Source organism: Musca domestica, unplaced genomic scaffold (assembly GCF_030504385.1).
Source record: "Musca domestica strain aabys unplaced genomic scaffold, Musca_domestica.polishedcontigs.V.1.1 4, whole genome shotgun sequence".
Lineage (NCBI taxonomy): Eukaryota > Metazoa > Arthropoda > Insecta > Diptera > Muscidae > Musca > Musca domestica.
The window spans coordinates 8802600-8825901 of NW_026712328.1; the positions used below are offsets into that span (position 1 = coordinate 8802600).

At 34.0% G+C, this 23302-nt stretch overlaps 1 protein-coding gene across 4 annotated transcripts in view; it reads right to left on the reverse strand.

Annotated features, from left to right (window-relative positions):
- Nucleotides 1-23302, reverse strand: part of LOC101896953 (hemicentin-1) — a 1222160-nt gene that overhangs the window by 77903 nt on the left and 1120955 nt on the right. Inside the window, exon 13 of one of the 4 annotated variants that reach the window (XM_059126811.1) lies at nucleotides 17830-18091. The exons of the other annotated variants lie outside the window; for them this stretch is intronic. Coding sequence (XP_058982794.1) covers nucleotides 18050-18091 — 42 coding nt within the window. The 3' untranslated portion in view covers nucleotides 17830-18049. Of the gene's footprint in view, nucleotides 1-17829; nucleotides 18092-23302 lie in introns of those variants that run through there. 4 annotated transcript variants of the gene reach the window in all.

A 23302-nucleotide genomic window follows, 5' to 3' on the forward strand; every position in this document is an offset into this window, starting at 1 on the left:
TCGCGCTCAAGCACTGGCAGATCGAAGAGAACTTTTAATTGATTATTCACTAAAATACACGCACATTATCGTAGGTTTCCTTCAAAGCTTTCCAAGCTAAACTAAAACTTTTATGTGTCAAGGGAAACTTAGAGACAATATCTCGAGCTTCTCCACTCGTCTTTTTGTGAAGGTGACACAGTTTTTCTATTTCGCTTAAACGAGAATTGTTTATGTAGACCGCTGAAAAGAAATCCCTAAAGGTTGGCCACGAAAGAAAATCGCCATTGAATACATCGATGTCGCACGGTGGTAAATTTAAGCTATGACTGGAACTATCTTGGAAAGAAATGTTTGAAATATCCTGAAAGTTCTTTGATCGATTTGAAACCTTTGATATTGAAACTACAACTTCGGATTGAGGGGAACTGACATGTGATGTTCGTGATGGTGCGTTCACCTTAGGAGTGGTAGGTGCAGTATTGGACCTATTTTTAATTTCATCTGCTTTCCTATTGATTGCCGACAACACTTGGACGAAAGCCTTGTAGGCGACATCATACTTGCTATCAGCTGATGTAATATCTTCGCTACAGACATCGTCAGAAGTTTTTAAATAATTTAAGCATTTGTCAAACATTTCTTTAACCTTACTCCACAGTTCGCGTGCTTCGTTTCCTTGAATTTCTAAAGAATAAATATCAAGATCGTTATCACGTAAGGAAGCGAAGTTAGCATCGAACTTGACAAGAGCATGGGTGGCTCTGATAAAGAAATCGAGGGGAGTTAGAACCATTTTGAAATTAAACCAAAAAGTAAATATAAAACCACGTAGTACAGAAAAAAAGTTTGAGAAAATTTTAGAACAGAGTAAGAAAATAGCGAAAATAACTCCAAATTCCTTTATAAATTTAACAATAAAACGTAGTTCTCCAGAACCGAAGATGAAATGTGTAAAAATTTAATACGATGTATCGAAAAATTCACTTTTTGCAACTAAATGCAGTAAAAATAGCTCACAATTCAAGAAAAGTATAAAAATCTCCAAAAAAAAAAAATAATTTTTATGGTAAAAATACACTGAAATTTCACTCAGTGAATTATTTAAGACTCTAATTTTTTTTTATATTATCAAAATGAAGGAAAAGAAATTGAATTTTTATGCAAATTTTCAAAGTATATAAAATTTAAATTTTAGCAAAAAAAAAATATGTTTTCTTGCAAACTGGTAATTTTTATTTTAACAGTTTTAGTTGTAGGATGCATGGACTGTAAATATCTGTAATTACAAATTTCATTACCATAAAACAGTCAATTACTTATCCGAAGTTGCAAGGATTTGTTTTTTTTTTAACAAATGTGGTAATTTTTATATAATAATCGATAAATTTAATAAAAATAATCGATTTTATCGACTGTAGGGTGTACAAAATTACGTTTACACCAAACGCATTAAATTTATTTTAAAAATCTATAAAAAATGTATTTTCTAAAAAAATATTTATATTCGATTACCTCTGTATTTCCACTAGCTAAACGAACCTCGTATATTAACATATGCTGTGTGTATGTGTGTGCGCAGCATCAACGCATCAAACTGCAGTGGTGGGTATTTATTTTGTTTTTTTATGACCACTCAACCCAAACGAATAGCCGTGATTATTGTTGGTGGATTTTTATACCCTACACCACAAGGTGGTCAGGGTATTATGTCTTTGTGCATTTGTTTGTAACATGCAAAAGGAAACGAGATAGACCCATTGTTCCTTTTGATGATCTGCATAGAATCACATTCTGAGTCGATTTATGCATGTCCGTCCGTCCGTCCGTCCATCTGTCCATGTATTTTTGTAAACAAAGTCGCAATTATTTGTCGCATTTATTGCCCGATCCAGAAGAAAATTTGCATAGATCATTTGCTTGGCCCAAGGACGAACCCTATTGAAATTGGAGATAATCGGTCAAAATTTAGATATAGCTCCCATACATATATTCGTCCGATTTGCCTTTTATTGTGCACCAAACGTGTAATATGAGCCCGAATAGTATGGAATTAGGCCTAAAAATAAGTATGCCAAATTTGATCGAAATCGGTTCAGATATAGCTATAGCTCCCATATATATTGTTCATCCGATTTGTTATTTTTGTTCTCCGCAGCCTTAATATGCACTCTGCAAAATCAATATTTGGGGAAATATTTCAAATATAGCTCAGAAATATCTTTGCCAAATTTTATCGAGATCGGTTTAGATTTGGATATAGCTCCCATGGGCACCAAATAGGCAATAAAAGTCCGAATTTAAAAGATACAAATCCTTCGACATATTTAGTCCCTTGGACCTTAAATTATAATTATAATCATAGCGTGTATGATTGAATTCTCCCATAAAAAACTTTTAATTGTTATGTGGAGCTCAACTAAATTAGCAAAGTGGTGTAGGGTATCAGAAAGTCGGCCCCGCCCGACTTTAAGGCTTTCTTTATTGGTTTCTTCTTTTCTTTTGCTTTAAATTTATTTTTCGTGCAAGCACACTTACAAATTATTTCAATATTATTAGAGAACAAAAATCACCACTGTTCAAGCACTGTTTTGATGCACTTTGTTGGTATCTTTTATTTTTCTTCCTTCTATTTTCGTGTAACGAAAATATGAATATTATCTCAAACTGAGCGAAACACAACAACAACACTACGCGGGCACTGTTCAAACGACCGTAGGTTAAGCTTTCTATTTCGATATTTTGCTCTTTTTTTTAAACAAAACACTAGAATGCACTGTACGTACCTTTTTGTTATTATTAACATGTATTGAAGATGGAGGGTTGCTTGTTGAATGGTGATGCGAGTTGACGTAGTCAAACCTTTTTTAAAAAGGAGAGGAGAAATCCTTATTAATTGATTTTGTATCCGACTCGCAATGGACCAATGTTTGCGTAGCAAATTGAATAAAACCCCAAACCAAAAAATAGATAAAAATAAAAAAAAACTATTTTTTTTTTAAAAAAATGTTCCAATAGAAATATTGGCAATTTATTAAATAATATTGTTGTAACAATATTTACCTTTTTTAAAAATATCCAAGCACATGAATAACGAGAAAAACCAAGGGGTCGCAAAGCGGCGCATAAGCCAAAATCGTTACTCGTTAGAATTTGACAGCACATCTTTGTAATGAATATTACAAAGTTGCACAAAATAGTATGAATCGAATTCTAATGAGCGAAAGAACTTAAACTAATTAACGAAAATAATTTACTTAAACACAGTTAAAAAAAAAAAACCAGAAGAAATTGGAGTCAGTATAAAGAAAATCCGAAAAAACTGTGGACGGAAACGTGCGCATTGAACTGGGAAAAGGGAATCAAGACATCGCTGCGAGAAGACATCGCAATAGAAAACCAAAAAGAAAAATTCCTCCTGTAGAAATGTCACATAAAATTCTTCATCCTAATAGTACGAAACGCAACGAAAAATATATTGACATAGTTCTGATCAGCGAACAACACGGAAATGCGCACAAAAGCACACACCAACGACAGTAGAAATAGCCCAACCTTCCTACCAGGGGAGCAAAACTCCGTTATAGAATTGACTCTCGGTTCAGTATCAATTACAAGGAAAATATATCTTCTTCTGATAACAATACCCTGAGAATGCCTCCAGACCAAAATGAAAGATGTACACATATGTTATTTTGATTGAAAGAGAGCTATGAAAAAATCAATGTGAAAAGGCATAAACACTTCTGTAATCAACCTAGGCAAAATCAAGTGTACAGGTGGAACGACAATATCGCTACACTAAGAAAAACATGCCATAAAACCAAAAGAACGTCTACTAGGAAAATCTGTGGCACGAAAGCGATGGAAATATATAGACATAAACTACGGGCAGCTGCAAAAAGTCTGAGAAAAACCCTGGATATCTTTATGCGAAGAACTCCAAAATAACCCGAGGCGCCTTCCATACAAGATGGTAATGACAAAAAGTACCGATATATCAAGAATAAACAACCCAGAGTGGACACGAACAATTGTAATTACGCTATTCCCAATAAGTTAAAAAAGCTGTAAGTTCGGCCGGGCCGAACTTTGAATACCCTCCACCATTTGGAACGAATTAGGAAAAATCCTTAAAAATTTTAAAAATACCGAATATAGCCGTTATATTGGTGTCTATACGACGTGGACTTACATAGGCATTGTTTGTCATAAGTCATTACCATATTCAAATTCGAAACTTGAAATAAACGGTGAATAATGTAGCTAAAATCATCAAAATATCGTATATAGGGAGGTAGCGTTATATCGGAGCTGTGCGAAGACCTGAACCAGCATAGACAATTTTCTGCCATAGGCTGAAGCATACATGACGAACTTCAAATACGCGTCTCAAACAATTTCGGTGGGTATTGTATCTAAACTCGTCAAAATACCGAATATAGAGAGGTACTGGTATGTGGGCCTATACGAAGACCTGGACGTGCATAGACAAATTTTTGTCACAGACTATAGTTTCCATTACGAGCTCTAAATACATAATTTGAAACAATTGCGGTGAATAATGACGATAAGATCATCAAAATACCGAATATAGGGAGGTACCGTTATATGGGATCTATACGAAGACGTGGACCTTCATGGCCCATTTACGAACTTAACCTGCCTACTAGAAAAATTAACATGTATGCAAAATTTTAGCCTTCTATCTCAAAAGATAGCGTGATTACAACAGACAGGCAGACGGACAATCCCACTGCAGCGGGTTCTACGACACCGGATTGACCAGAAACAACAACACTCCAGTTTCGGCCAGCGGCTGCCAACCCAGTATATACATGTTCGTGTTTTTTTTATTTTTCTGTATAGGGAGCAGCACATCCCAGAATGCTTGCTCCGGATCCTTCCCAGAGTCAGTGAACTGAAGCTACTGAAGCCTCGCAAATCATACAGGCTAATTTCGCTCTTGTCGCCAGTAGCAAAAACTCTCGAGGCCTTACTCCTCCCCAGTGTCAGTTGCTAACCATCAACACGGGGTCCGTCCACTACATAGCACTACAACAGCATTGCACGCCATATCCACATATATCAGTCGAGGACTCAACCAGAACAGGCCGTGCCACAGAACAGTGGTGGTGGCTCTCAACCTATCAAAGGCCTTTGATACGGTCAATCATGAAACGCTGTTTGAGGACATTGAGAACACTACCCTCCGGCCAAGTTTGAAACGTTGAATAGTCAACTATATATGTGGACGCCAGTCGTACGTGGAATTCCGGAATAAGAAGGGAGTTCCCCAAGGTGGGTGATATCTCCGGAACTGTTTAACCGGAATTCCGCGCCCTCCAAACGGCATCGAGATTGTAACTTATGCGAATGATTGTACGATCATGGCGTCGGGTCCTGTAGTTGATGAAATTTGTGTCATGACTCTGGAGATAAGAACGCAGCTGAATGTACAGGCCGAGGGGCACATAATTCCGACCACCAACCAAAATCCTTGGGGTCACATTCGATAGCATGTTCAAGTCTTCCGCGCAAGCCACAGCTATTTGCAATAAAATAAAAAGTAGGAAGAAGGTCCTCAAGGCGCTAGCCGGCAGCACTTGGGGTGGGGATAAGGAAACCTTGTTGACCTCTTATAAAGAGATAGGTCGGTCTGTGGTTAGCTTTACGGCTCCAGTGTGGTCGGCGAATACGAGTGCAACGCAGTGGAAAAGTATTGAGACCTGCCAGATTGCCTAACCACCATATGGTGGATAGAACTCCCCCTCCTAGGCGTGTCAGAAAGGACCTGCATGATCTATAGAGAGAGGTCCAGCGATATAAGAGAGAGCCTCTAGATCATGAAGCCTATCAAGCGGGTCTGAATAGCATTCATACTGATGCAGTCGCAGAGGTAATTAATAATTACAGTATGAATGCCATACTCGGAGTCCCCCCCCCCCCCATCCATTGCAGCTGAAGAACGCTCCCTAGGCAAACCAGGGTATTTTTGGACCAACTACGTTCAGGATGGTGCAGCCGTCTCAATTCGTATTGGGCACGAATTGACGAAGATGTGCAGAACGCAAGCCCAGCGCTGCACCTGTTTAATTGTTCAGCCAAACCTACCCAAATCCGTCCAGATGATTTATGGCTACAGCCCATAAAGGTAGCAGAATTCCTAAACCTGGACATTGAGGAAGAACCGGATTAGTCAGGAAACAAACAACGGAACATGTTAAAACTGCTACAACAACAACAGACAGACAGACGGACATGGCTAAATCGACTTAGAATTTTACGCTGATCAGGAATATACACTGTCTCAAACAATTGTCCGTACCCCATACAGCTGTCATGTCAGACCCAACAAAGTATATATATTCTTGATCAGCGTAAATTTCTAAGACGATTTAGCCATTTCCGTCTGTCTGTCTGTCCGTCTGTCTGTTGTAATCACGCTATCTTTCGAACAAATTGAGATAGAAGGCTAAAATTTTGCACACATGTATATTTTGCCAATAGGCAGGTTATTTATTTATTTATTTAATCTATTAGTCTATGGATAATTCCTTACAGACTATATATGTACATAACTAATAATTGTATAATTAAAATTAAGAATTTAAAAACATTATTATTTTACTTTTTATAGTATTGATATCCATTGTAAAATCGATAAAATTATAAAACGCGTTAAAATCTTTTGAAATTCTCGTTAAAGGATCAGCATTTGCATAGCTCATCCTGGAGAATTGAATTGCTAGTGGTGCATAGTGGCGGGTAGTACGTTGAGGAACATTGAAATTTATGTTGTTAACAAGAAAACCAGCAGAAATATCACCCATAATCACATTATAAAAAAATGAGACATTTAGCATTTTTCTACGGCTTTCTAGAGTTGGCAGCTTGATCAGTGAGAGTCTATCAGTGTATGGTGGAAGATTATCATATGAAAAGTTCAAACTTCGTAGACAGAAAAGTAGGAATTGTTTTTGGACAGACTCGATGCGGTCGCTGTGTGTTTTATAAATTGGATCCCATATGACCGAAGAGTATTCCAAAATTGGGCGAACAATTGACATGTATAAATTTTTTGAAACATAAGGATCCTTAAACTCTTTACCCCAACGTTTCACAAAACCAAGAACTGATTTTACTTTGTTTATAGAAACAGAAATATGAGCTTTAAAGTTAAGTTTACAATCCAACACAACTCCAAGATCAAAGAATGTATCAACTTTTTCCAGAGAATAGTCACCGAGGGTGTAACAAGTATCCAATAATTTTTTTCTTGTGAATCTCATAAGTGTGCATTTCGAATAATTAATTTCCATAAGATTAATGTTGCACCAGTTAACAAACGAATTCAAATCATTTTGAAGCAACTGATTCTTACATATCTCCGAAATGCTAAGAAATATTTTCACATCGTCGGCATACATCAAAATATTTGAAAATTTTATAGATGAAGGTAGATCATTTATAAATAAAGAAAATAGGATTGGTCCTAGATGACTTCCTTGTGGGACTCCAGAAGAAACCATAATACTCTTCGAAATGGCATTTTTTAAAACATACTTTTTGTGTTCTATTTTGTAGATATGAAAAAATCCATTCGGAACTTCTATTTGTAAATCCAATGTTTTTAAGTTTTAATCGTAATAATTTATGATTAACTTTATCGAATGCCTTGCTGAAATCTGTGTAAATTACATCAGTTTGCTTTCCTTGAAGAAATCCTCGATTTATAACTAGTGAACTGAATGAGGTTTGTTGTTGTAGAACACTTCCTCTGAAATCCGTGCTGATAGGGTGAAACAATAGAACTAATGCAATGGATAAGGTTTTCAGTAATCAGTTTTTCGAAAAGCTTTGGAATCACGCTTAATTTTGCTATTCCTCGGTAATTGGCCACATCAGATTTATTTCCGTTTTTAAAGAGTGGAATGATATACGATGTTTTCCAAACCTCAGGAAAAACAGCTTGAGTTATGGAAGCATTGAACAATATGGTAAGAGGATAAACATAAGCATCGGCGCACTTCCTTAGGATGCAACTCGGGATATTATCTGGTCCAAAATCATAGCTATACTTTAAAGTTTTCAATCCATCTAAAACCATAGAGCTGTTTAATAGTGAAATAGATATTGATTGATTAGTGTTAATTTCGAAGGGGTAGTTGTTGCCGTTAAATGTTTTAGTAGAATATGTTGTACTGAAGAAGTCTGCAAACATGTTAGATATAACATTTATATCACAGGATTCAGCATCATCGTACTTTAAATTTGGTGGAAAATCGGTGGATTTGCGCTTCGAATTGACAAATTTGAAGAAAGACTTGGGATTCTGTTTAAAGTTGTTTTTGAGTTTTGTCAGATAATTTGAATAGCAAATATTATTCATAGTAGTATATTCAGACCGTGCTAAAGAATATCTTCCGTAGTCAATGGAAGATCCTGTCTTTTTATATTTCTTATATTGTTTATTTTTCACATTTTTAGCCTTTGCCAAAGCTGTAGAGTTCCATGGTGGCCCAGAAAGCATCTTAATTACATATTTTGGTACGCTAATATCAATAAAATCGTATAGCTTTTTGTAAAAATATCGATAGCACTATTTAAATCGTAAGTGCTAGATAACAGGATATCCCAGTCTGTGTTATGCATAAGTTCACGTAACTGCTCAAAGTTTGTTTTCGAAAAACATAAGGATTTCTCACTTTGAATCACGGGTATGATTTGGTTTCCAGTAGGAAACGAAACATTAATTTTGATAGTTGGATGGTGTTGGTCTTCGGGAAATGTTAACGGATCAATTCGTTGAATGTAACATTCATCCACTTGATTTACAAATATCAGGTCCAATAACTTATTATAGGTGTTACGGATACAATTTATTTGAAAAATACCAAGATCAAAAAGTGTATCGAAGAATAATTCATAAAATTTGTGTATATTTTCAGGCAGCAGGTATTTATCCCCAGGTAAAAAATTCCACAACATGTTTGGTATATTAAAATCGCCAAGTATACAAATTAGATCCTCTGGCTTAGTTTTTTATAAAACTGCTTTTAATGCATGGCTATGCTTTTCATAAATTATTTGCGGTGATGATGGAGGAATATAAGAGCATGTTATAAACATTTTTTTCAAATTGTTTTTTACTTAGACGGCAATGAACTCAATATTTAGGGAAGAATCAAGATCCAGTAATTGGCAAGAAAATGTATTGGAGACAGCTATGAGCACTCCACCGCCGTTGCTTACACGGTTACGTCTAAAGATATTGTATTTATTTGACAGAATTTCCGAGTTTAAAATACGTTCATTTAACCAGGTCTCAGTCATTACTAAGATATGATGTTCAAAGGTAAAACTGTCAACATACAATTTCGATATTTTAGATCGAATACCACGGATGTTTTGATAGGCAATAGATAATGTATCATTAATAAAAGTGCTTAGTTTTTTGAAAAGTTAAAAGAGTTTTGATGAATGTAACCATTATTATCAGGCATTTGTCTTTCTCTTTATATGTATTCACGAGCAATAGTATGTTTCGGCCAGAACTCAGGATCAATAAGACGAGTATACATTTCATCAGAGGTTGTAATTTTGAATGATGCAATTGAACGTTGTTGCGAAAAATTGAATTTATATATGTTAATATCATTAAATTTTCCAATTTTAGATATGATGTAACGGTCAATTGTCTCAGTAGTGGTATCCGCAGGAAGTCTTGAAATGAAAATGCTTCTTTTTGGCGGGACGGCTGTAAGGATAACCTCAACAGGGGTTACGTTATAAGGAGAAGAAGGATTGACGACTGATTCAGGATCATGGTTTGTTAGGCGTTCAAGCCTGGTAGGAGGTACATCATTAACGGAAGTACTGTATGAGCTAATTGGATTATTTGACGTAGAGGGATTGGATGAAGGAAGATTAGGTATAGGTGATGAATTGTTGGAAGTAGAATCAAGCATTTGCACGGAAGAGGTGTTTGATAATGATGTACTATAGTTATTTTCAGAGCGTTTTTCTTTGTTTGCATTTCTAGCTGATTTTCGACGCTTCGGAGATGATTGTGGCGAATTCATATTCTCTAACAGCTTATAATTTTCAAATAATTTACCGTAATCATTTATTCGATTAGAGAGTTTAGCTGAATCTTCTAGAATCTGCAGAAAAGTTTGTTTTTGAGATTGGAAAAATCGGTAAAAGCTCACTCCAATTTTTCTGCAATCCACACAGCACCAGTGAAGTCCCTTGTTGTTCGAAATTGCATCCGCAACAAGTCCAGAAATGTCACTACATTTAAGATGGCAATTTTCCTGACATAACCAGCATGTTATCATTCTTTCGTCTGATTTTATTTTGCAATTTTTATTTAAACACGCGACATTATTCGCCGGAATTGTTTCAAATTTGGCATTTTAAGTTGGTAATGGATACTACAGCCTAAGACAGAAAATTATCTGCGCCGGTCCACGTCTTCGTGTAGCCCCCATATAACGGTACCCCCCGATATTCGGTATTTTGATGATTTTAGCGACATTATTTAGCGGAATCGTTCCAAATTTGGTTTTTGAAGTTCGTAATAGATACTGCAGCATAAAACAGAAAATGGGCCATACACCGAAAAAATTATGTAGGTAATGCCAAATGATTTGTCATTTGGCCCAAATGATTCCGCTCTTCATTATTGCCCAAGAACCGAAGCTGTTGAGAAAACAGTACCGAGACTGTCATTTGGTGAAGAGAAATATGTAGGTAATGACAACAGCGAAACCGTTGTGCCAAATGCAAATGCAATTGATTTTTCAACTGTATGAGTAGGTAATAACAACAATTTTGCTCTTGTTATACTGTGAAGCTAGTTTTCTCAATTTTTTGAAAGCGCTAATAACAGTTTTGCTTTTAATATTCTTTAAAAAAATTCTCACAATTTTTTAAGAGTGCGGCCTTTGAATTATTGTAAACAATAGTTTTTTGACGGCTTTGTTCTTGCAAAATTGTAATTCCGTTTTTTTATGAAAATTTTTGGAAAATAAAAAAGCATTTTTTGGTTATTTTTGTTTCTAATTTTTATTAAAATGTAATTATTCTTATATTGTTATTCAACATGTTTTCTCTAGCCGAGAACTTAAAATTATTTATATTTACAACATGAAAGGCATTACTGGCATTTTTTATTTCATACGATTGATATTTTTGTAATACAGTTTCATTTGTAATACTAAGTAAATATCCGATTCTTCTTCAAAAAATATCAGTAATATTTACATTATTATATCATTAAACTTAACATATGTATTTTCTTCGAGTACATGACCTCTATATTTAACACTCTTAATTCTAAAAACTTTTTCCATATTCGTCATTAAGTTTTTGTAAAAAGGATATGTTTTTAAGTCAGTCTCGCTTTTTTTAAATCTGAAAAATAGGAAGCAAAGAAAACATTTTCGACCAAACAGTGCGAAAAATATAAGCTATGTTTTATTACTAATGACAATGGTATATTTTTCCTGGATGTGATAACATGACTGTATTGTTTTGAAACTTGGTGCTTGCTCTGAAAACGGAAATTCCATAAATGCTTAAGAGGCCCTAACTTTTTAATTACCATCGGATAGTGTACCACGAAATGGTGTTTTGGCTTTAGAGTATCTTTAAACAAATGAATATAGAGTTCATGATGTTTCGATATCAAATCTCCGAGCAACTGCAATTTTTCATCGTTAAATTCCTCTTCTTTAATTAAATTCTCAATACGAATAAATATTATTAAAAACTTATAAACAGCATCGTTCTCGTCTATTAAATCGCCAATTAATAATAAAATGATATGCAAGAAAGTTTTCATCTCTGAAGTATTAATTTTAAAATTTCCAGTTTTGATGTGATGTTTTTTTATTGCTGAACTAATATTTCCAACTAGCTGTGGACCATAATGAAACATTTGCTTTCTATAATTGAACGCATCTAACGAAAAAATTTTATTTTCATATATAAAATAATTTAATATTTTGTTGAGATTGTATTTAGCGACTCCAAGGTAAATGTCATGCATAATGTCGCATGCAATATTGTCCGTTACATGAAAATCTCGAATACTATTCCAGATGGAATTTTCAACAACTGCTATATTATTGTCAATAGATGCGCATTCGTCTGCATACGTGTTTTTGTTACGAATTTTTTCGCTTTTTTCAAAAGAATCTTTCTGGCACTCTGTCTTTTTACTTGTGCATATTCTGCAGTAGCTATTACTATTAAAACGTTTTGTGTATCCTAAAATTTCGTTGAGGCCTAAATTGTCACCGAGTATTTGTCCCAAAAAAAATGAATCTTAATTTCTTTTCCATTAAAAAAAAAACATCGTTGTAAACTCATGTGCTTACCAAAATTTTTCATATCATCTGAATTTATAAAGCCAAATATGAATATGTTATTTAAATGTGCTACATGGTGTTGTGGAACTACTGGTATTGTATAATAAATACCACACACAGACTTTGGGTGCGATCCTAATGCATCATTGATTTGGAATGCATCGAAATATAAAAATAATGGAAATATTATTTTATTTTGATGTGATTGCAGTTTGGTTTGCCACAACTCAGCTTTAATGAAATGGTTAATATTTGAGGAATTATTAATATTTTCTATGTTTTCAAATGTTTTTTTCAAAATATCCGGTGATTCAAAATAGGCCTTCAACTGAAATTTTATGTCACTAAAACAGCCTGGAATACATTTTCTTTTAATGTTGGACATCCATTCACGAAAACTTCATCCAGCTGTTCAGTTATGACAAACATTTCTGGCTTACTGTTTAGATTGTGCGTACGCAGAAACTTAAAAAACTTATATTCTGTGTCAATTTTTTGAAAAATGTTATCAACAAATGTGTCCAGCTTATGGAACTCTTGCTGTTTTTCAGGTGATAAGAAAGGTTAAAATGCTTTGTATGCAGATGCAATTGGCGAAATTACAGTTTCTCTTATACTTTTATTTTTTTCTAGCCATATTCGATTTAGCATGAAAACTTAATAAGAATTTGATAACATTTTTGTTGATAGTATTTTTCAAAAAATTCATATTAATTTCATTATTTCTTAAATTTTCTTGTACTGGTATTACATTATTATTATTAATAGCTACTTGCACATCATTGACAATATCTTCCTCTTGCACATGACTTTTTTGTGGAGGTTGCTCTGATAAGTTTTCGCTATGAGATAGAGATCGGTGCTGTAATATATGTTTCTTAAATTTAAAAAAATTTGATAAGTTCTTTGGCATTGTGTAGTACCACGGAACTTGCATTTGTAACAATATGAATTTGACGTTTTGTGTTCATTTTTTAAATGGCTCAATAAATTTTCTGGGATTTCATACGTTTTTTCGCAAGTAAAGCAAATATGTGTAAACGTTCGATTTTCAACGTTCATTTTTGAATAATATTAATAAAATTTTGAACTTTCGAAACTTTAGTTTTTGATGGAATTTCATAAATATATTCCTGCAAGAACGTCCATACATATTTACTTTTTGCTGAATATTTTTAAATCGAAAACAAAACACATTTTCACGACTGCGTCGACAGCCGCTAGTAACGTATGTACTTTGTATATAGAGCCATTTAAATAAACGAAAAATTCTTTTAAATTATTCGCGTCTTCACCAACAACAATAACTTTGGGTTGCACCGACAACTTCTCCTCTAACGCTGAAACTGTGATTGTATCTTCCATGTGCTTAAAATTGTTAATATTTACTAAATGTACCATCATGTCCTTCTGCGCTTCCGATATAGTGGGCTTGTGAGTTTTGGATAGTCGCGGTGGTAAAATTACTGCGTGCAGAAGGTTAAAAATTTGAAAATGTGTTGTATCTGCAAAATAAAATAATGAAAATTTCATTATAAGTTATCTTTTTAAAATGACTGAAACTATTTACATGACGACCAGTTTGAGCATTTATTCAATGTATGGAAGAGGTTCATGTTGAGTTTGTCTTTGATGAGTGAGGGGAAAATTTTGCACACGTCTGCTACAAATGTCTCAATTTTCTCAAATAATAAATTTGATTTTTTTGGGTAGAGGGTCTGGAAATCAATGTTTATTAAATCTAAACCATTAAGGTCCTTGTATCAATTTTTGAAAACATTGTCAAGATTGTCTTTGGACTCCTGCATCCTCAACTTCGATGTTTCTTCCCATACTTTTTTTAAATTTGCTGGTGTGTTGAACTGCAGAAATGACTTCTGTTTTAAAAATTCATCGTAGTTCGGATTGTCCTCACAGTTTTCGATTCTGATTTTTTTTGTGGCAATTCTTCTGTAGGTGTGGATTTTTTGTTTGTTTTGTAAATGTTGAAGTACCTGTCATATAACTTTCCTGACGGTCTTATATTTTGCGAACGTGGAATATAATACGTGGCCTCTACCTCAGTTGGAAATAATTCAACGATCGCTTTTGCAGCGCGTCTCATTATTGTGGGGTCCATTTTTATGTGTCGCAATTGATACTGTTCCACAACTAATCGAGCAATTATTGTTTGGTCAGCCTCTCTTAAAACTTTACTAATCGCAAAATTGTCTAATATGCCTTGCCCAGCAATCGTTGAAATTAGTACATTTTTTAAATCAATTTCTGAACTTTGTACCTTATTAGTTCCATCACTGCTGTTCAACTTCTGTTCAATAAAAAACGTTAATGTAAATTTCAAGGGCTACTGTACTACAAAATGCACAACACAAACTTCACGAACCAAAGAAAAAACGAATCAAAAAAAGTGCCAAACCGCAAGCTGTGCGGTTGTTTACTTTTAATGCGTGTTGTTGCTATTGTATGTGCGTGCTTTGCTTTCGAATGCTTTGTGTTGTTATTCTAAGACTCAACTGTTCTTTGTGTTGTGTATAAAAAATGCACTTACCGTGTTCTTAGATTTCCATTTTTCAAATTTTTCCCGAAAAATAAGTTTTTCTCCAAGCATGTGTCGCTCACTAAACACTTTGTCTATGTCACTATTATTTAATAGTTTAAAAGTATCAATACAATTAATACCGCACTCTTTAAATAATAACTGACTGTCGGCATTCATGCCCCACTCACTCAAAAAAGCCGCGAAATCAAGTTGCTGATCTTCAGTCATGCTTTAACTTAGGCTGCAAAATATCAACTGAACTGAATTAACATTAGAAGAAATATATCATCTGTTTCTGATATTGGCTTGTTACAACAAAAAAATTGAGAACAAAGAAAGCAGAAAACAGAGGGAAATGAAAAATGGAAGATAACAGCAAAGTTGTTAAAAGGCTGTTGGTTTTACCTACATCGCACTTGGAAGCGTTAAAGAAATACAGCAGAAAACAAAGAGAAAAAATGAAAAATGGAAGGAAGATAACAGTTGTTAAAAGGTTGTTGGTTTTACCTACATCGCTCTTGGAGGCGTTAAACAACAACAATTTACATTGATTATAAAATCAACAGTCTCGACTACAGTCTGTTAACAGCGCCGCTATTATTTTTTTAAATGTAAGGCAGTTGAGGCAAGGGGTTTTTCAATGTTTCAACTATTTTTTCGCTACAGTTTTTTGACAGTCTTTCGCAGTTAGATTAACAGCGTTTTGTTTTTTCAGTGTATAGGTCCACATCTTAAAATAGGAAGCAAAGAAAACATTTTCGACCAAACAGTGCGAAAAATATAAGCTATGTTTTATTACTAATGACAATGGTATATTTTTCCTGGATGTGATAACATGACTGTATTGTTTTGAAACTTGGTGCTTGCTCTGAAAACGGAAATTCCATAAATGCTTAAGAGGCCCTAACTTTTTAATTACCATCGGATAGTGTACCACGAAATGGTGTTTTGGCTTTAGAGTATCTTTAAACAAATGAATATAGAGTTCATGATGTTTCGATATCAAATCTCCGAGCAACTGCAATTTTTCATCGTTAAATTCCTCTTCTTTAATTAAATTCTCAATACGAATAAATATTATTAAAAACTTATAAACAGCATCGTTCTCGTCTATTAAATCGCCAATTAATAATAAAATGATATGCAAGAAAGTTTTCATCTCTGAAGTATTAATTTTAAAATTTCCAGTTTTGATGTGATGTTTTTTTATTGCTGAACTAATATTTCCAACTAGCTGTGGACCATAATGAAACATTTGCTTTCTATAATTGAACGCATCTAACGAAAAAATTTTATTTTCATATATAAAATAATTTAATATTTTGTTGAGATTGTATTTAGCGACTCCAAGGTAAATGTCATGCATAATGTCGCATGCAATATTGTCCGTTACATGAAAATCTCGAATACTATTCCAGATGGAATTTTCAACAACTGCTATATTATTGTCAATAGATGCGCATTCGTCTGCATACGTGTTTTTGTTACGAATTTTTTCGCTTTTTTCAAAAGAATCTTTCTGGCACTCTGTCTTTTTACTTGTGCATATTCTGCAGTAGCTATTACTATTAAAACGTTTTGTGTATCCTAAAATTTCGTTGAGGCCTAAATTGTCACCGAGTATTTGTCCCAAAAAAAATGAATCTTAATTTCTTTTCCATTAAAAAAAAAACATCGTTGTAAACTCATGTGCTTACCAAAATTTTTCATATCATCTGAATTTATAAAGCCAAATATGAATATGTTATTTAAATGTGCTACATGGTGTTGTGGAACTACTGGTATTGTATAATAAATACCACACACAGACTTTGGGTGCGATCCTAATGCATCATTGATTTGGAATGCATCGAAATATAAAAATAATGGAAATATTATTTTATTTTGATGTGATTGCAGTTTGGTTTGCCACAACTCAGCTTTAATGAAATGGTTAATATTTGAGGAATTATTAATATTTTCTATGTTTTCAAATGTTTTTTTCAAAATATCCGGTGATTCAAAATAGGCCTTCAACTGAAATTTTATGTCACTAAAACAGCCTGGAATACATTTTCTTTTAATGTTGGACATCCATTCACGAAAACTTCATCCAGCTGTTCAGTTATGACAAACATTTCTGGCTTACTGTTTAGATTGTGCGTACGCAGAAACTTAAAAAACTTATATTCTGTGTCAATTTTTTGAAAAATGTTATCAACAAATGTGTCCAGCTTATGGAACTCTTGCTGTTTTTCAGGTGATAAGAAAGGTTAAAATGCTTTGTATGCAGATGCAATTGGCGAAATTACAGTTTCTCTTATACTTTTATTTTTTTCTAGCCATATTCGATTTAGCATGAAAACTTAATAAGAATTTGATAACATTTTTGTTGATAGTATTTTTCAAAAAATTCATATTAATTTCATTATTTCTTAAATTTTCTTGTACTGGTATTACATTATTATTATTAATAGCTACTTGCACATCATTGACAATATCTTCCTCTTGCACATGACTTTTTTGTGGAGGTTGCTCTGATAAGTTTTCGCTATGAGATAGAGATCGGTGCTGTAATATATGTTTCTTAAATTTAAAAAAATTTGATAAGTTCTTTGGCATTGTGTAGTACCACGGAACTTGCATTTGTAACAATATGAATTTGACGTTTTGTGTTCATTTTTTAAATGGCTCAATAAATTTTCTGGGATTTCATACGTTTTTTCGCAAGTAAAGCAAATATGTGTAAACGTTCGATTTTCAACGTTCATTTTTGAATAATATTAATAAAATTTTGAACTTTCGAAACTTTAGTTTTTGATGGAATTTCATAAATATATTCCTGCAAGAACGTCCATACATATTTACTTTTTGCTGATTATTTTTAAATCGAAAACAAAACACATTTTCACGACTGCGTCGACAGCCGCTAGTAACGTATGTACTTTGTATATAGAGCCATTTAAATAAACGAAAAATTCTTTTAAATTATTCGCGTCTTCACCAACAACAATAACTTTGGGTTGCACCGACAACTTCTCCTCTAACGCTGAAACTGTGATTGTATCTTCCATGTGCTTAAAATTGTTAATATTTACTAAATGTACCATCATGTCCTTCTGCGCTTCCGATATAGTGGGCTTGTGAGTTTTGGATAGTCGCGGTGGTAAAATTACTGCGTGCAGAAGGTTAAAAATTTGAAAATGTGTTGTATCTGCAAAATAAAATAATGAAAATTTCATTATAAGTTATCTTTTTAAAATGACTGAAACTATTTACATGACGACCAGTTTGAGCATTTATTCAATGTATGGAAGAGGTTCATGTTGAGTTTGTCTTTGATGAGTGAGGGGAAAATTTTGCACACGTCTGCTACAAATGTCTCAATTTTCTCAAATAATAAATTTGATTTTTTTGGGTAGAGGGTCTGGAAATCAATGTTTATTAAATCTAAACCATTAAGGTCCTTGTATCAATTTTTGAAAACATTGTCAAGATTGTCTTTGGACTCCTGCATCCTCAACTTCGATGTTTCTTCCCATACTTTTTTTAAATTTGCTGGTGTGTTGAACTGCAGAAATGACTTCTGTTTTAAAAATTCATCGTAGTTCGGATTGTCCTCACAGTTTTCGATTCTGATTTTTTTTGTGGCAATTCTTCTGTAGGTGTGGATTTTTTGTTTGTTTTGTAAATGTTGAAGTACCTGTCATATAACTTTCCTGACGGTCTTATATTTTGCGAACGTGGAATATAATACGTGGCCTCTACCTCAGTTGGAAATAATTCAACGATCGCTTTTGCAGCGCGTCTCATTATTGTGGGGTCCATTTTTATGTGTCGCAATTGATACTGTTCCACAACTAATCGAGCAATTATTGTTTGGTCAGCCTCTCTTAAAACTTTACTAATCGCAAAATTGTCTAATATGCCTTGCCCAGCAATCGTTGAAATTAGTACATTTTTTAAATCAATTTCTGAACTTTGTACCTTATTAGTTCCATCACTGCTGTTCAACTTCTGTTCAATAAAAAACGTTAATGTAAATTTCAAGGGCTACTGTACTACAAAATGCACAACACAAACTTCACGAACCAAAGAAAAAACGAATCAAAAAAAGTGCCAAACCGCAAGCTGTGCGGTTGTTTACTTTTAATGCGTGTTGTTGCTATTGTATGTGCGTGCTTTGCTTTCGAATGCTTTGTGTTGTTATTCTAAGACTCAACTGTTCTTTGTGTTGTGTATAAAAAATGCACTTACCGTGTTCTTAGATTTCCATTTTTCAAATTTTTCCCGAAAAATAAGTTTTTCTCCAAGCATGTGTCGCTCACTAAACACTTTGTCTATGTCACTATTATTTAATAGTTTAAAAGTATCAATACAATTAATACCGCACTCTTTAAATAATAACTGACTGTCGGCATTCATGCCCCACTCACTCAAAAAAGCCGCGAAATCAAGTTGCTGATCTTCAGTCATGCTTTAACTTAGGCTGCTAAATATCAACTGAACTGAATTAACATTAGAAGAAATATATCATCTGTTTCTGATATTGGCTTGTTACAACAAAAAAATTGAGAACAAAGAAAGCAGAAAACAGAGGGAAATGAAAAATGGAAGATAACAGCAAAGTTGTTAAAAGGCTGTTGGTTTTACCTACATCGCACTTGGAAGCGTTAAAGAAATACAGCAGAAAACAAAGAGAAAAAATGAAAAATGGAAGGAAGATAACAGTTGTTAAAAGGTTGTTGGTTTTACCTACATCGCTCTTGGAGGCGTTAAACAACAACAATTTACATTGATTATAAAATCAACAGTCTCGACTACAGTCTGTTAACAGCGCCGCTATTATTTTTTTAAATGTAAGGCAGTTGAGGCAAGGGGTTTTTCAATGTTTCAACTATTTTTTCGCTACAGTTTTTTGACAGTCTTTCGCAGTTAGATTAACAGCGTTTTGTTTTTTCAGTGTATAGGTCCACATCTTCATATAGCCCCCATACACCGTACCCCCGATATTCGGTATTTTGATGATTTTAGCGACATTATTTACCGGGATTGTTTCAAATTTCGCATGTGAAGTTCGTAATGGATACTTCAGTTTCGCATTTAAATATTGTAATAACTTATGACAAATTTGCCTATGCAGGTCCAAGTCGTCGTATAAGCATTCGGTATTTTTAAGATTTTAACAGAATTTTTAACGGATTTTATTTTTTGGAAATTGCCAAATTTTTACCAAATGGTGGAGGGTATTAAAAGTTCGGCCCGGCCGAACTTACAGCTTTTTTACTTGTTTTAATTTACAACAATTGTTTATAATAATTGCCAAAGTAAATTTAATATTTTTGGGTCGGATGGAAGACGTTTTGTGTGGCGAAAAGAAAACACCGCGTTGCAGTTAAAGCACTTAAAAGCAACAGTGAAACACGGTGGTGGCTCGGTGATGGTGTGGGGTTCAATGACAGCTGGAGGTGTGGGAAATCTCGTGTTTGTGGAAACCACGATGGACAAATTTAGGTATTTGAATATTTTAAAAGAAAATTTAAAAGCAAGCGCCACAAATTTGGGCATACAAGACGATAATCGATTCTTGCACGATAACGACCCAAAGCACACTTCCATGGTTGTGCGAGAATGGCTGGTCTACAACTTTAAGGAAGTGGTACCTCATCCTCCCCAGATCCCAGATTTAAACCCCATAGAGCATCTATGGGGTATTTTAGAAAAAAAAATTCGGCAACATAAAGAAAAACGGGCTTTATAGATGAAAAATCGCATAAGAGGCGTAATCGCTGCTAAAGGATACCACACTAAATATTAAGGACATCAAACATCAATATAATACACATTTCATTAATACATATGCACATTTTTTATGAAGTACGGACAATTTTTGGAGTTAATATTGAGAATTATTTTCAATTTTTTTGTTAAAAATAAAAGTTAATCTTTTTTTATTTTAATATTAATTGGCATTTTTATAACTACTTGTTGGCCCTTAAAAAAAAAATTACTACATTCAAATTGGGAAAGTATTTTTCGAATTATAATCAAATATATTTTCAGTTGTATAGGGTACGGACAATTGTTTGAGACAGTGTATATATACTTTGTTGGGTCTGACAAGACTATTTCGAGGAGTTACAAACGGAATGACAAAGTTATTATACCCTCCATAGTATGGTGTAGGGTATAAAAAGTGCAATACCACGAAAACGTATGCCACCTGAAGAGGAAAACAACGCACCCGGTCTTGTTGGAAACATATGGCCTCAACTTCTCTTAATGTGTATATTTGGCAACTCTGCTCGCTTACAAGTGTTTTTCTGTGTGTCGATTAACCATCTTAAATATAAATTAATTTTACCCTGTTTTTGTGTCTTTACAAGTGCTAAACAGTGAAATTCCAAATAATTGAATTTATTTAAATTCCAATTGTGTGAAGTTTTCGCGTTTCATTCAGTTTTTTCCCATTTTTTGTTAAAATTATTATTTTGCGCCTAGTTTACATTGGTGTTTACATTCTTCTTTTTGATTTCTATCCTTTGTTGCTTCCATTGTGTTATTTTGTGTTTTGACGTTTGTGGCTAGTTCCCCTTAACATCTTTGTACGTAAACAATTAGCTATTCTTAGCATACTTTTAGGCGGTTACAGTAAATTACTTACCACACCATTTCCAAAATTACACTATTTCCTTAGTTATTTTAATTAATAAAAAAACAAAATAATAATAATTCTTTTTCACTTGTGTTCATTACCCTATTGTTGATATTTAATACTCTCATTATGGCTTGCTCAAATAACGATTGTGCTGTTAGAGACATCAATGAGCGCTTAATATCTTGCTTTATTTGCGATAAATTTTGGCATCTTAAATGCGCTGGCTTCAACGGTAGACAGTTTGATTTTATTACAGACAAGGCTAAAGGTCTGCGTTGGTCTTGTTTTGAATGTAGAGATTTACAAGTTGATTATCATTGCCTATTTAAAGAAACTAAGGCTGAAATTGAAAAGTTAAAGAAAATCTTTAATTTAACATTTAAAAAATTTGAAAAAATTGAAAAATTGGTCAGCAGGTTTGAATTTTCTGATGACTCTCCTAAAAGAAAAAAGACTTTAGTGGATGCAAACAATCTTGGCCCAAATACCTTGGGTCTTGATAACTTAATAAGTTTAAATTCTCCAATATCGCCAATTCCCCCTCCTAATAATAATCCATCAATCGATAACGGCAAAGGCATAGACCCAACTTCTAATGCTTCCACTTCGACTGCAAGCATTAACTCTTCAAAAGGCGAAAAAGCTAAACCACCTGCAGTAGTCGTGCAGGCTCCAACTATAACTCCTACAAACTCTTTGCGGTTGTAAATGGCGTTGATCCCTCCACTTCTAACACTCTTATCGTTGTAGAACGGCGTAAAACAGTATTTGTATCTAGACTTCATCCTGATACTTCCACTGACAACATTCGCAGCTATATAAAATCAAATCTAAACGATGTAACTGATCTAGATTTAAACATCTTTAAATTTCGTTCCTCTCAACAGCGTGATATTTCGTCATTCAAAATAACTGTTCCCCCCAAAATATTTAACATTATTGTTAGTAGTTCATTCTGGCCCAAAGATACCTTGGTAAAAGAATTTTTGTTCAGAGAACGCTCTACTAGATCTGTGAATACCTTACCAGCGTCAAAAAACTAATTGATGTCTGTGGGATCCTCTACCAAAATGTTAGAGGATTAAATACTAAACTGAGAAACGTATTCCTTAAAAGCTTCTTTTGTGAATTTAAAATAATCGCTTTTACTGAAACATGGTTAAAATCGGATGTTCTTGACACTGAGGTGTTCTCTGATAATTATCAAGTTTATAGAAAGGATCGAGTAATGAACAAGTAAAAAAAACATTAAGTTCGGCCGGGCCAAACTTTTAATACCCTCCACCTTAGGGTAAAAGAAACATTAGAAGAAATGTGGCAAAAACCATTAAAATGCCGATTATGGGGAGGTACCGTTATATGGGGGCTATACCAAAACGTGGACCTATAATTACAATGTTTCGCCACCGGAGCTGGAACCCATTATGACCCACAAATACCAATTTTTAGACAAATCAGTGAAAAAATGTGGCAAAAACCATCAAAATACCGAATATCGGGAGGTACCGTTATATGGGGGCTATATCAAATCATGGACCCATGCATGCAATGTTTCGCCACCGAAGCTGGAACCAATTATGACCAACAAATACCAATTTTCGAACAAATCCCTGAAAAAATGTGGCAAAAATCATCAAATTACCGAATATCGGGAGGTACCGTTATATGGGGGCTATACCAAAACGTGGACCTATAATTACAATGTTTCGCCACCGGAGCTGGAACCCATTATGACCAACAAATACCGATTTTCAGACAAATCCGTGA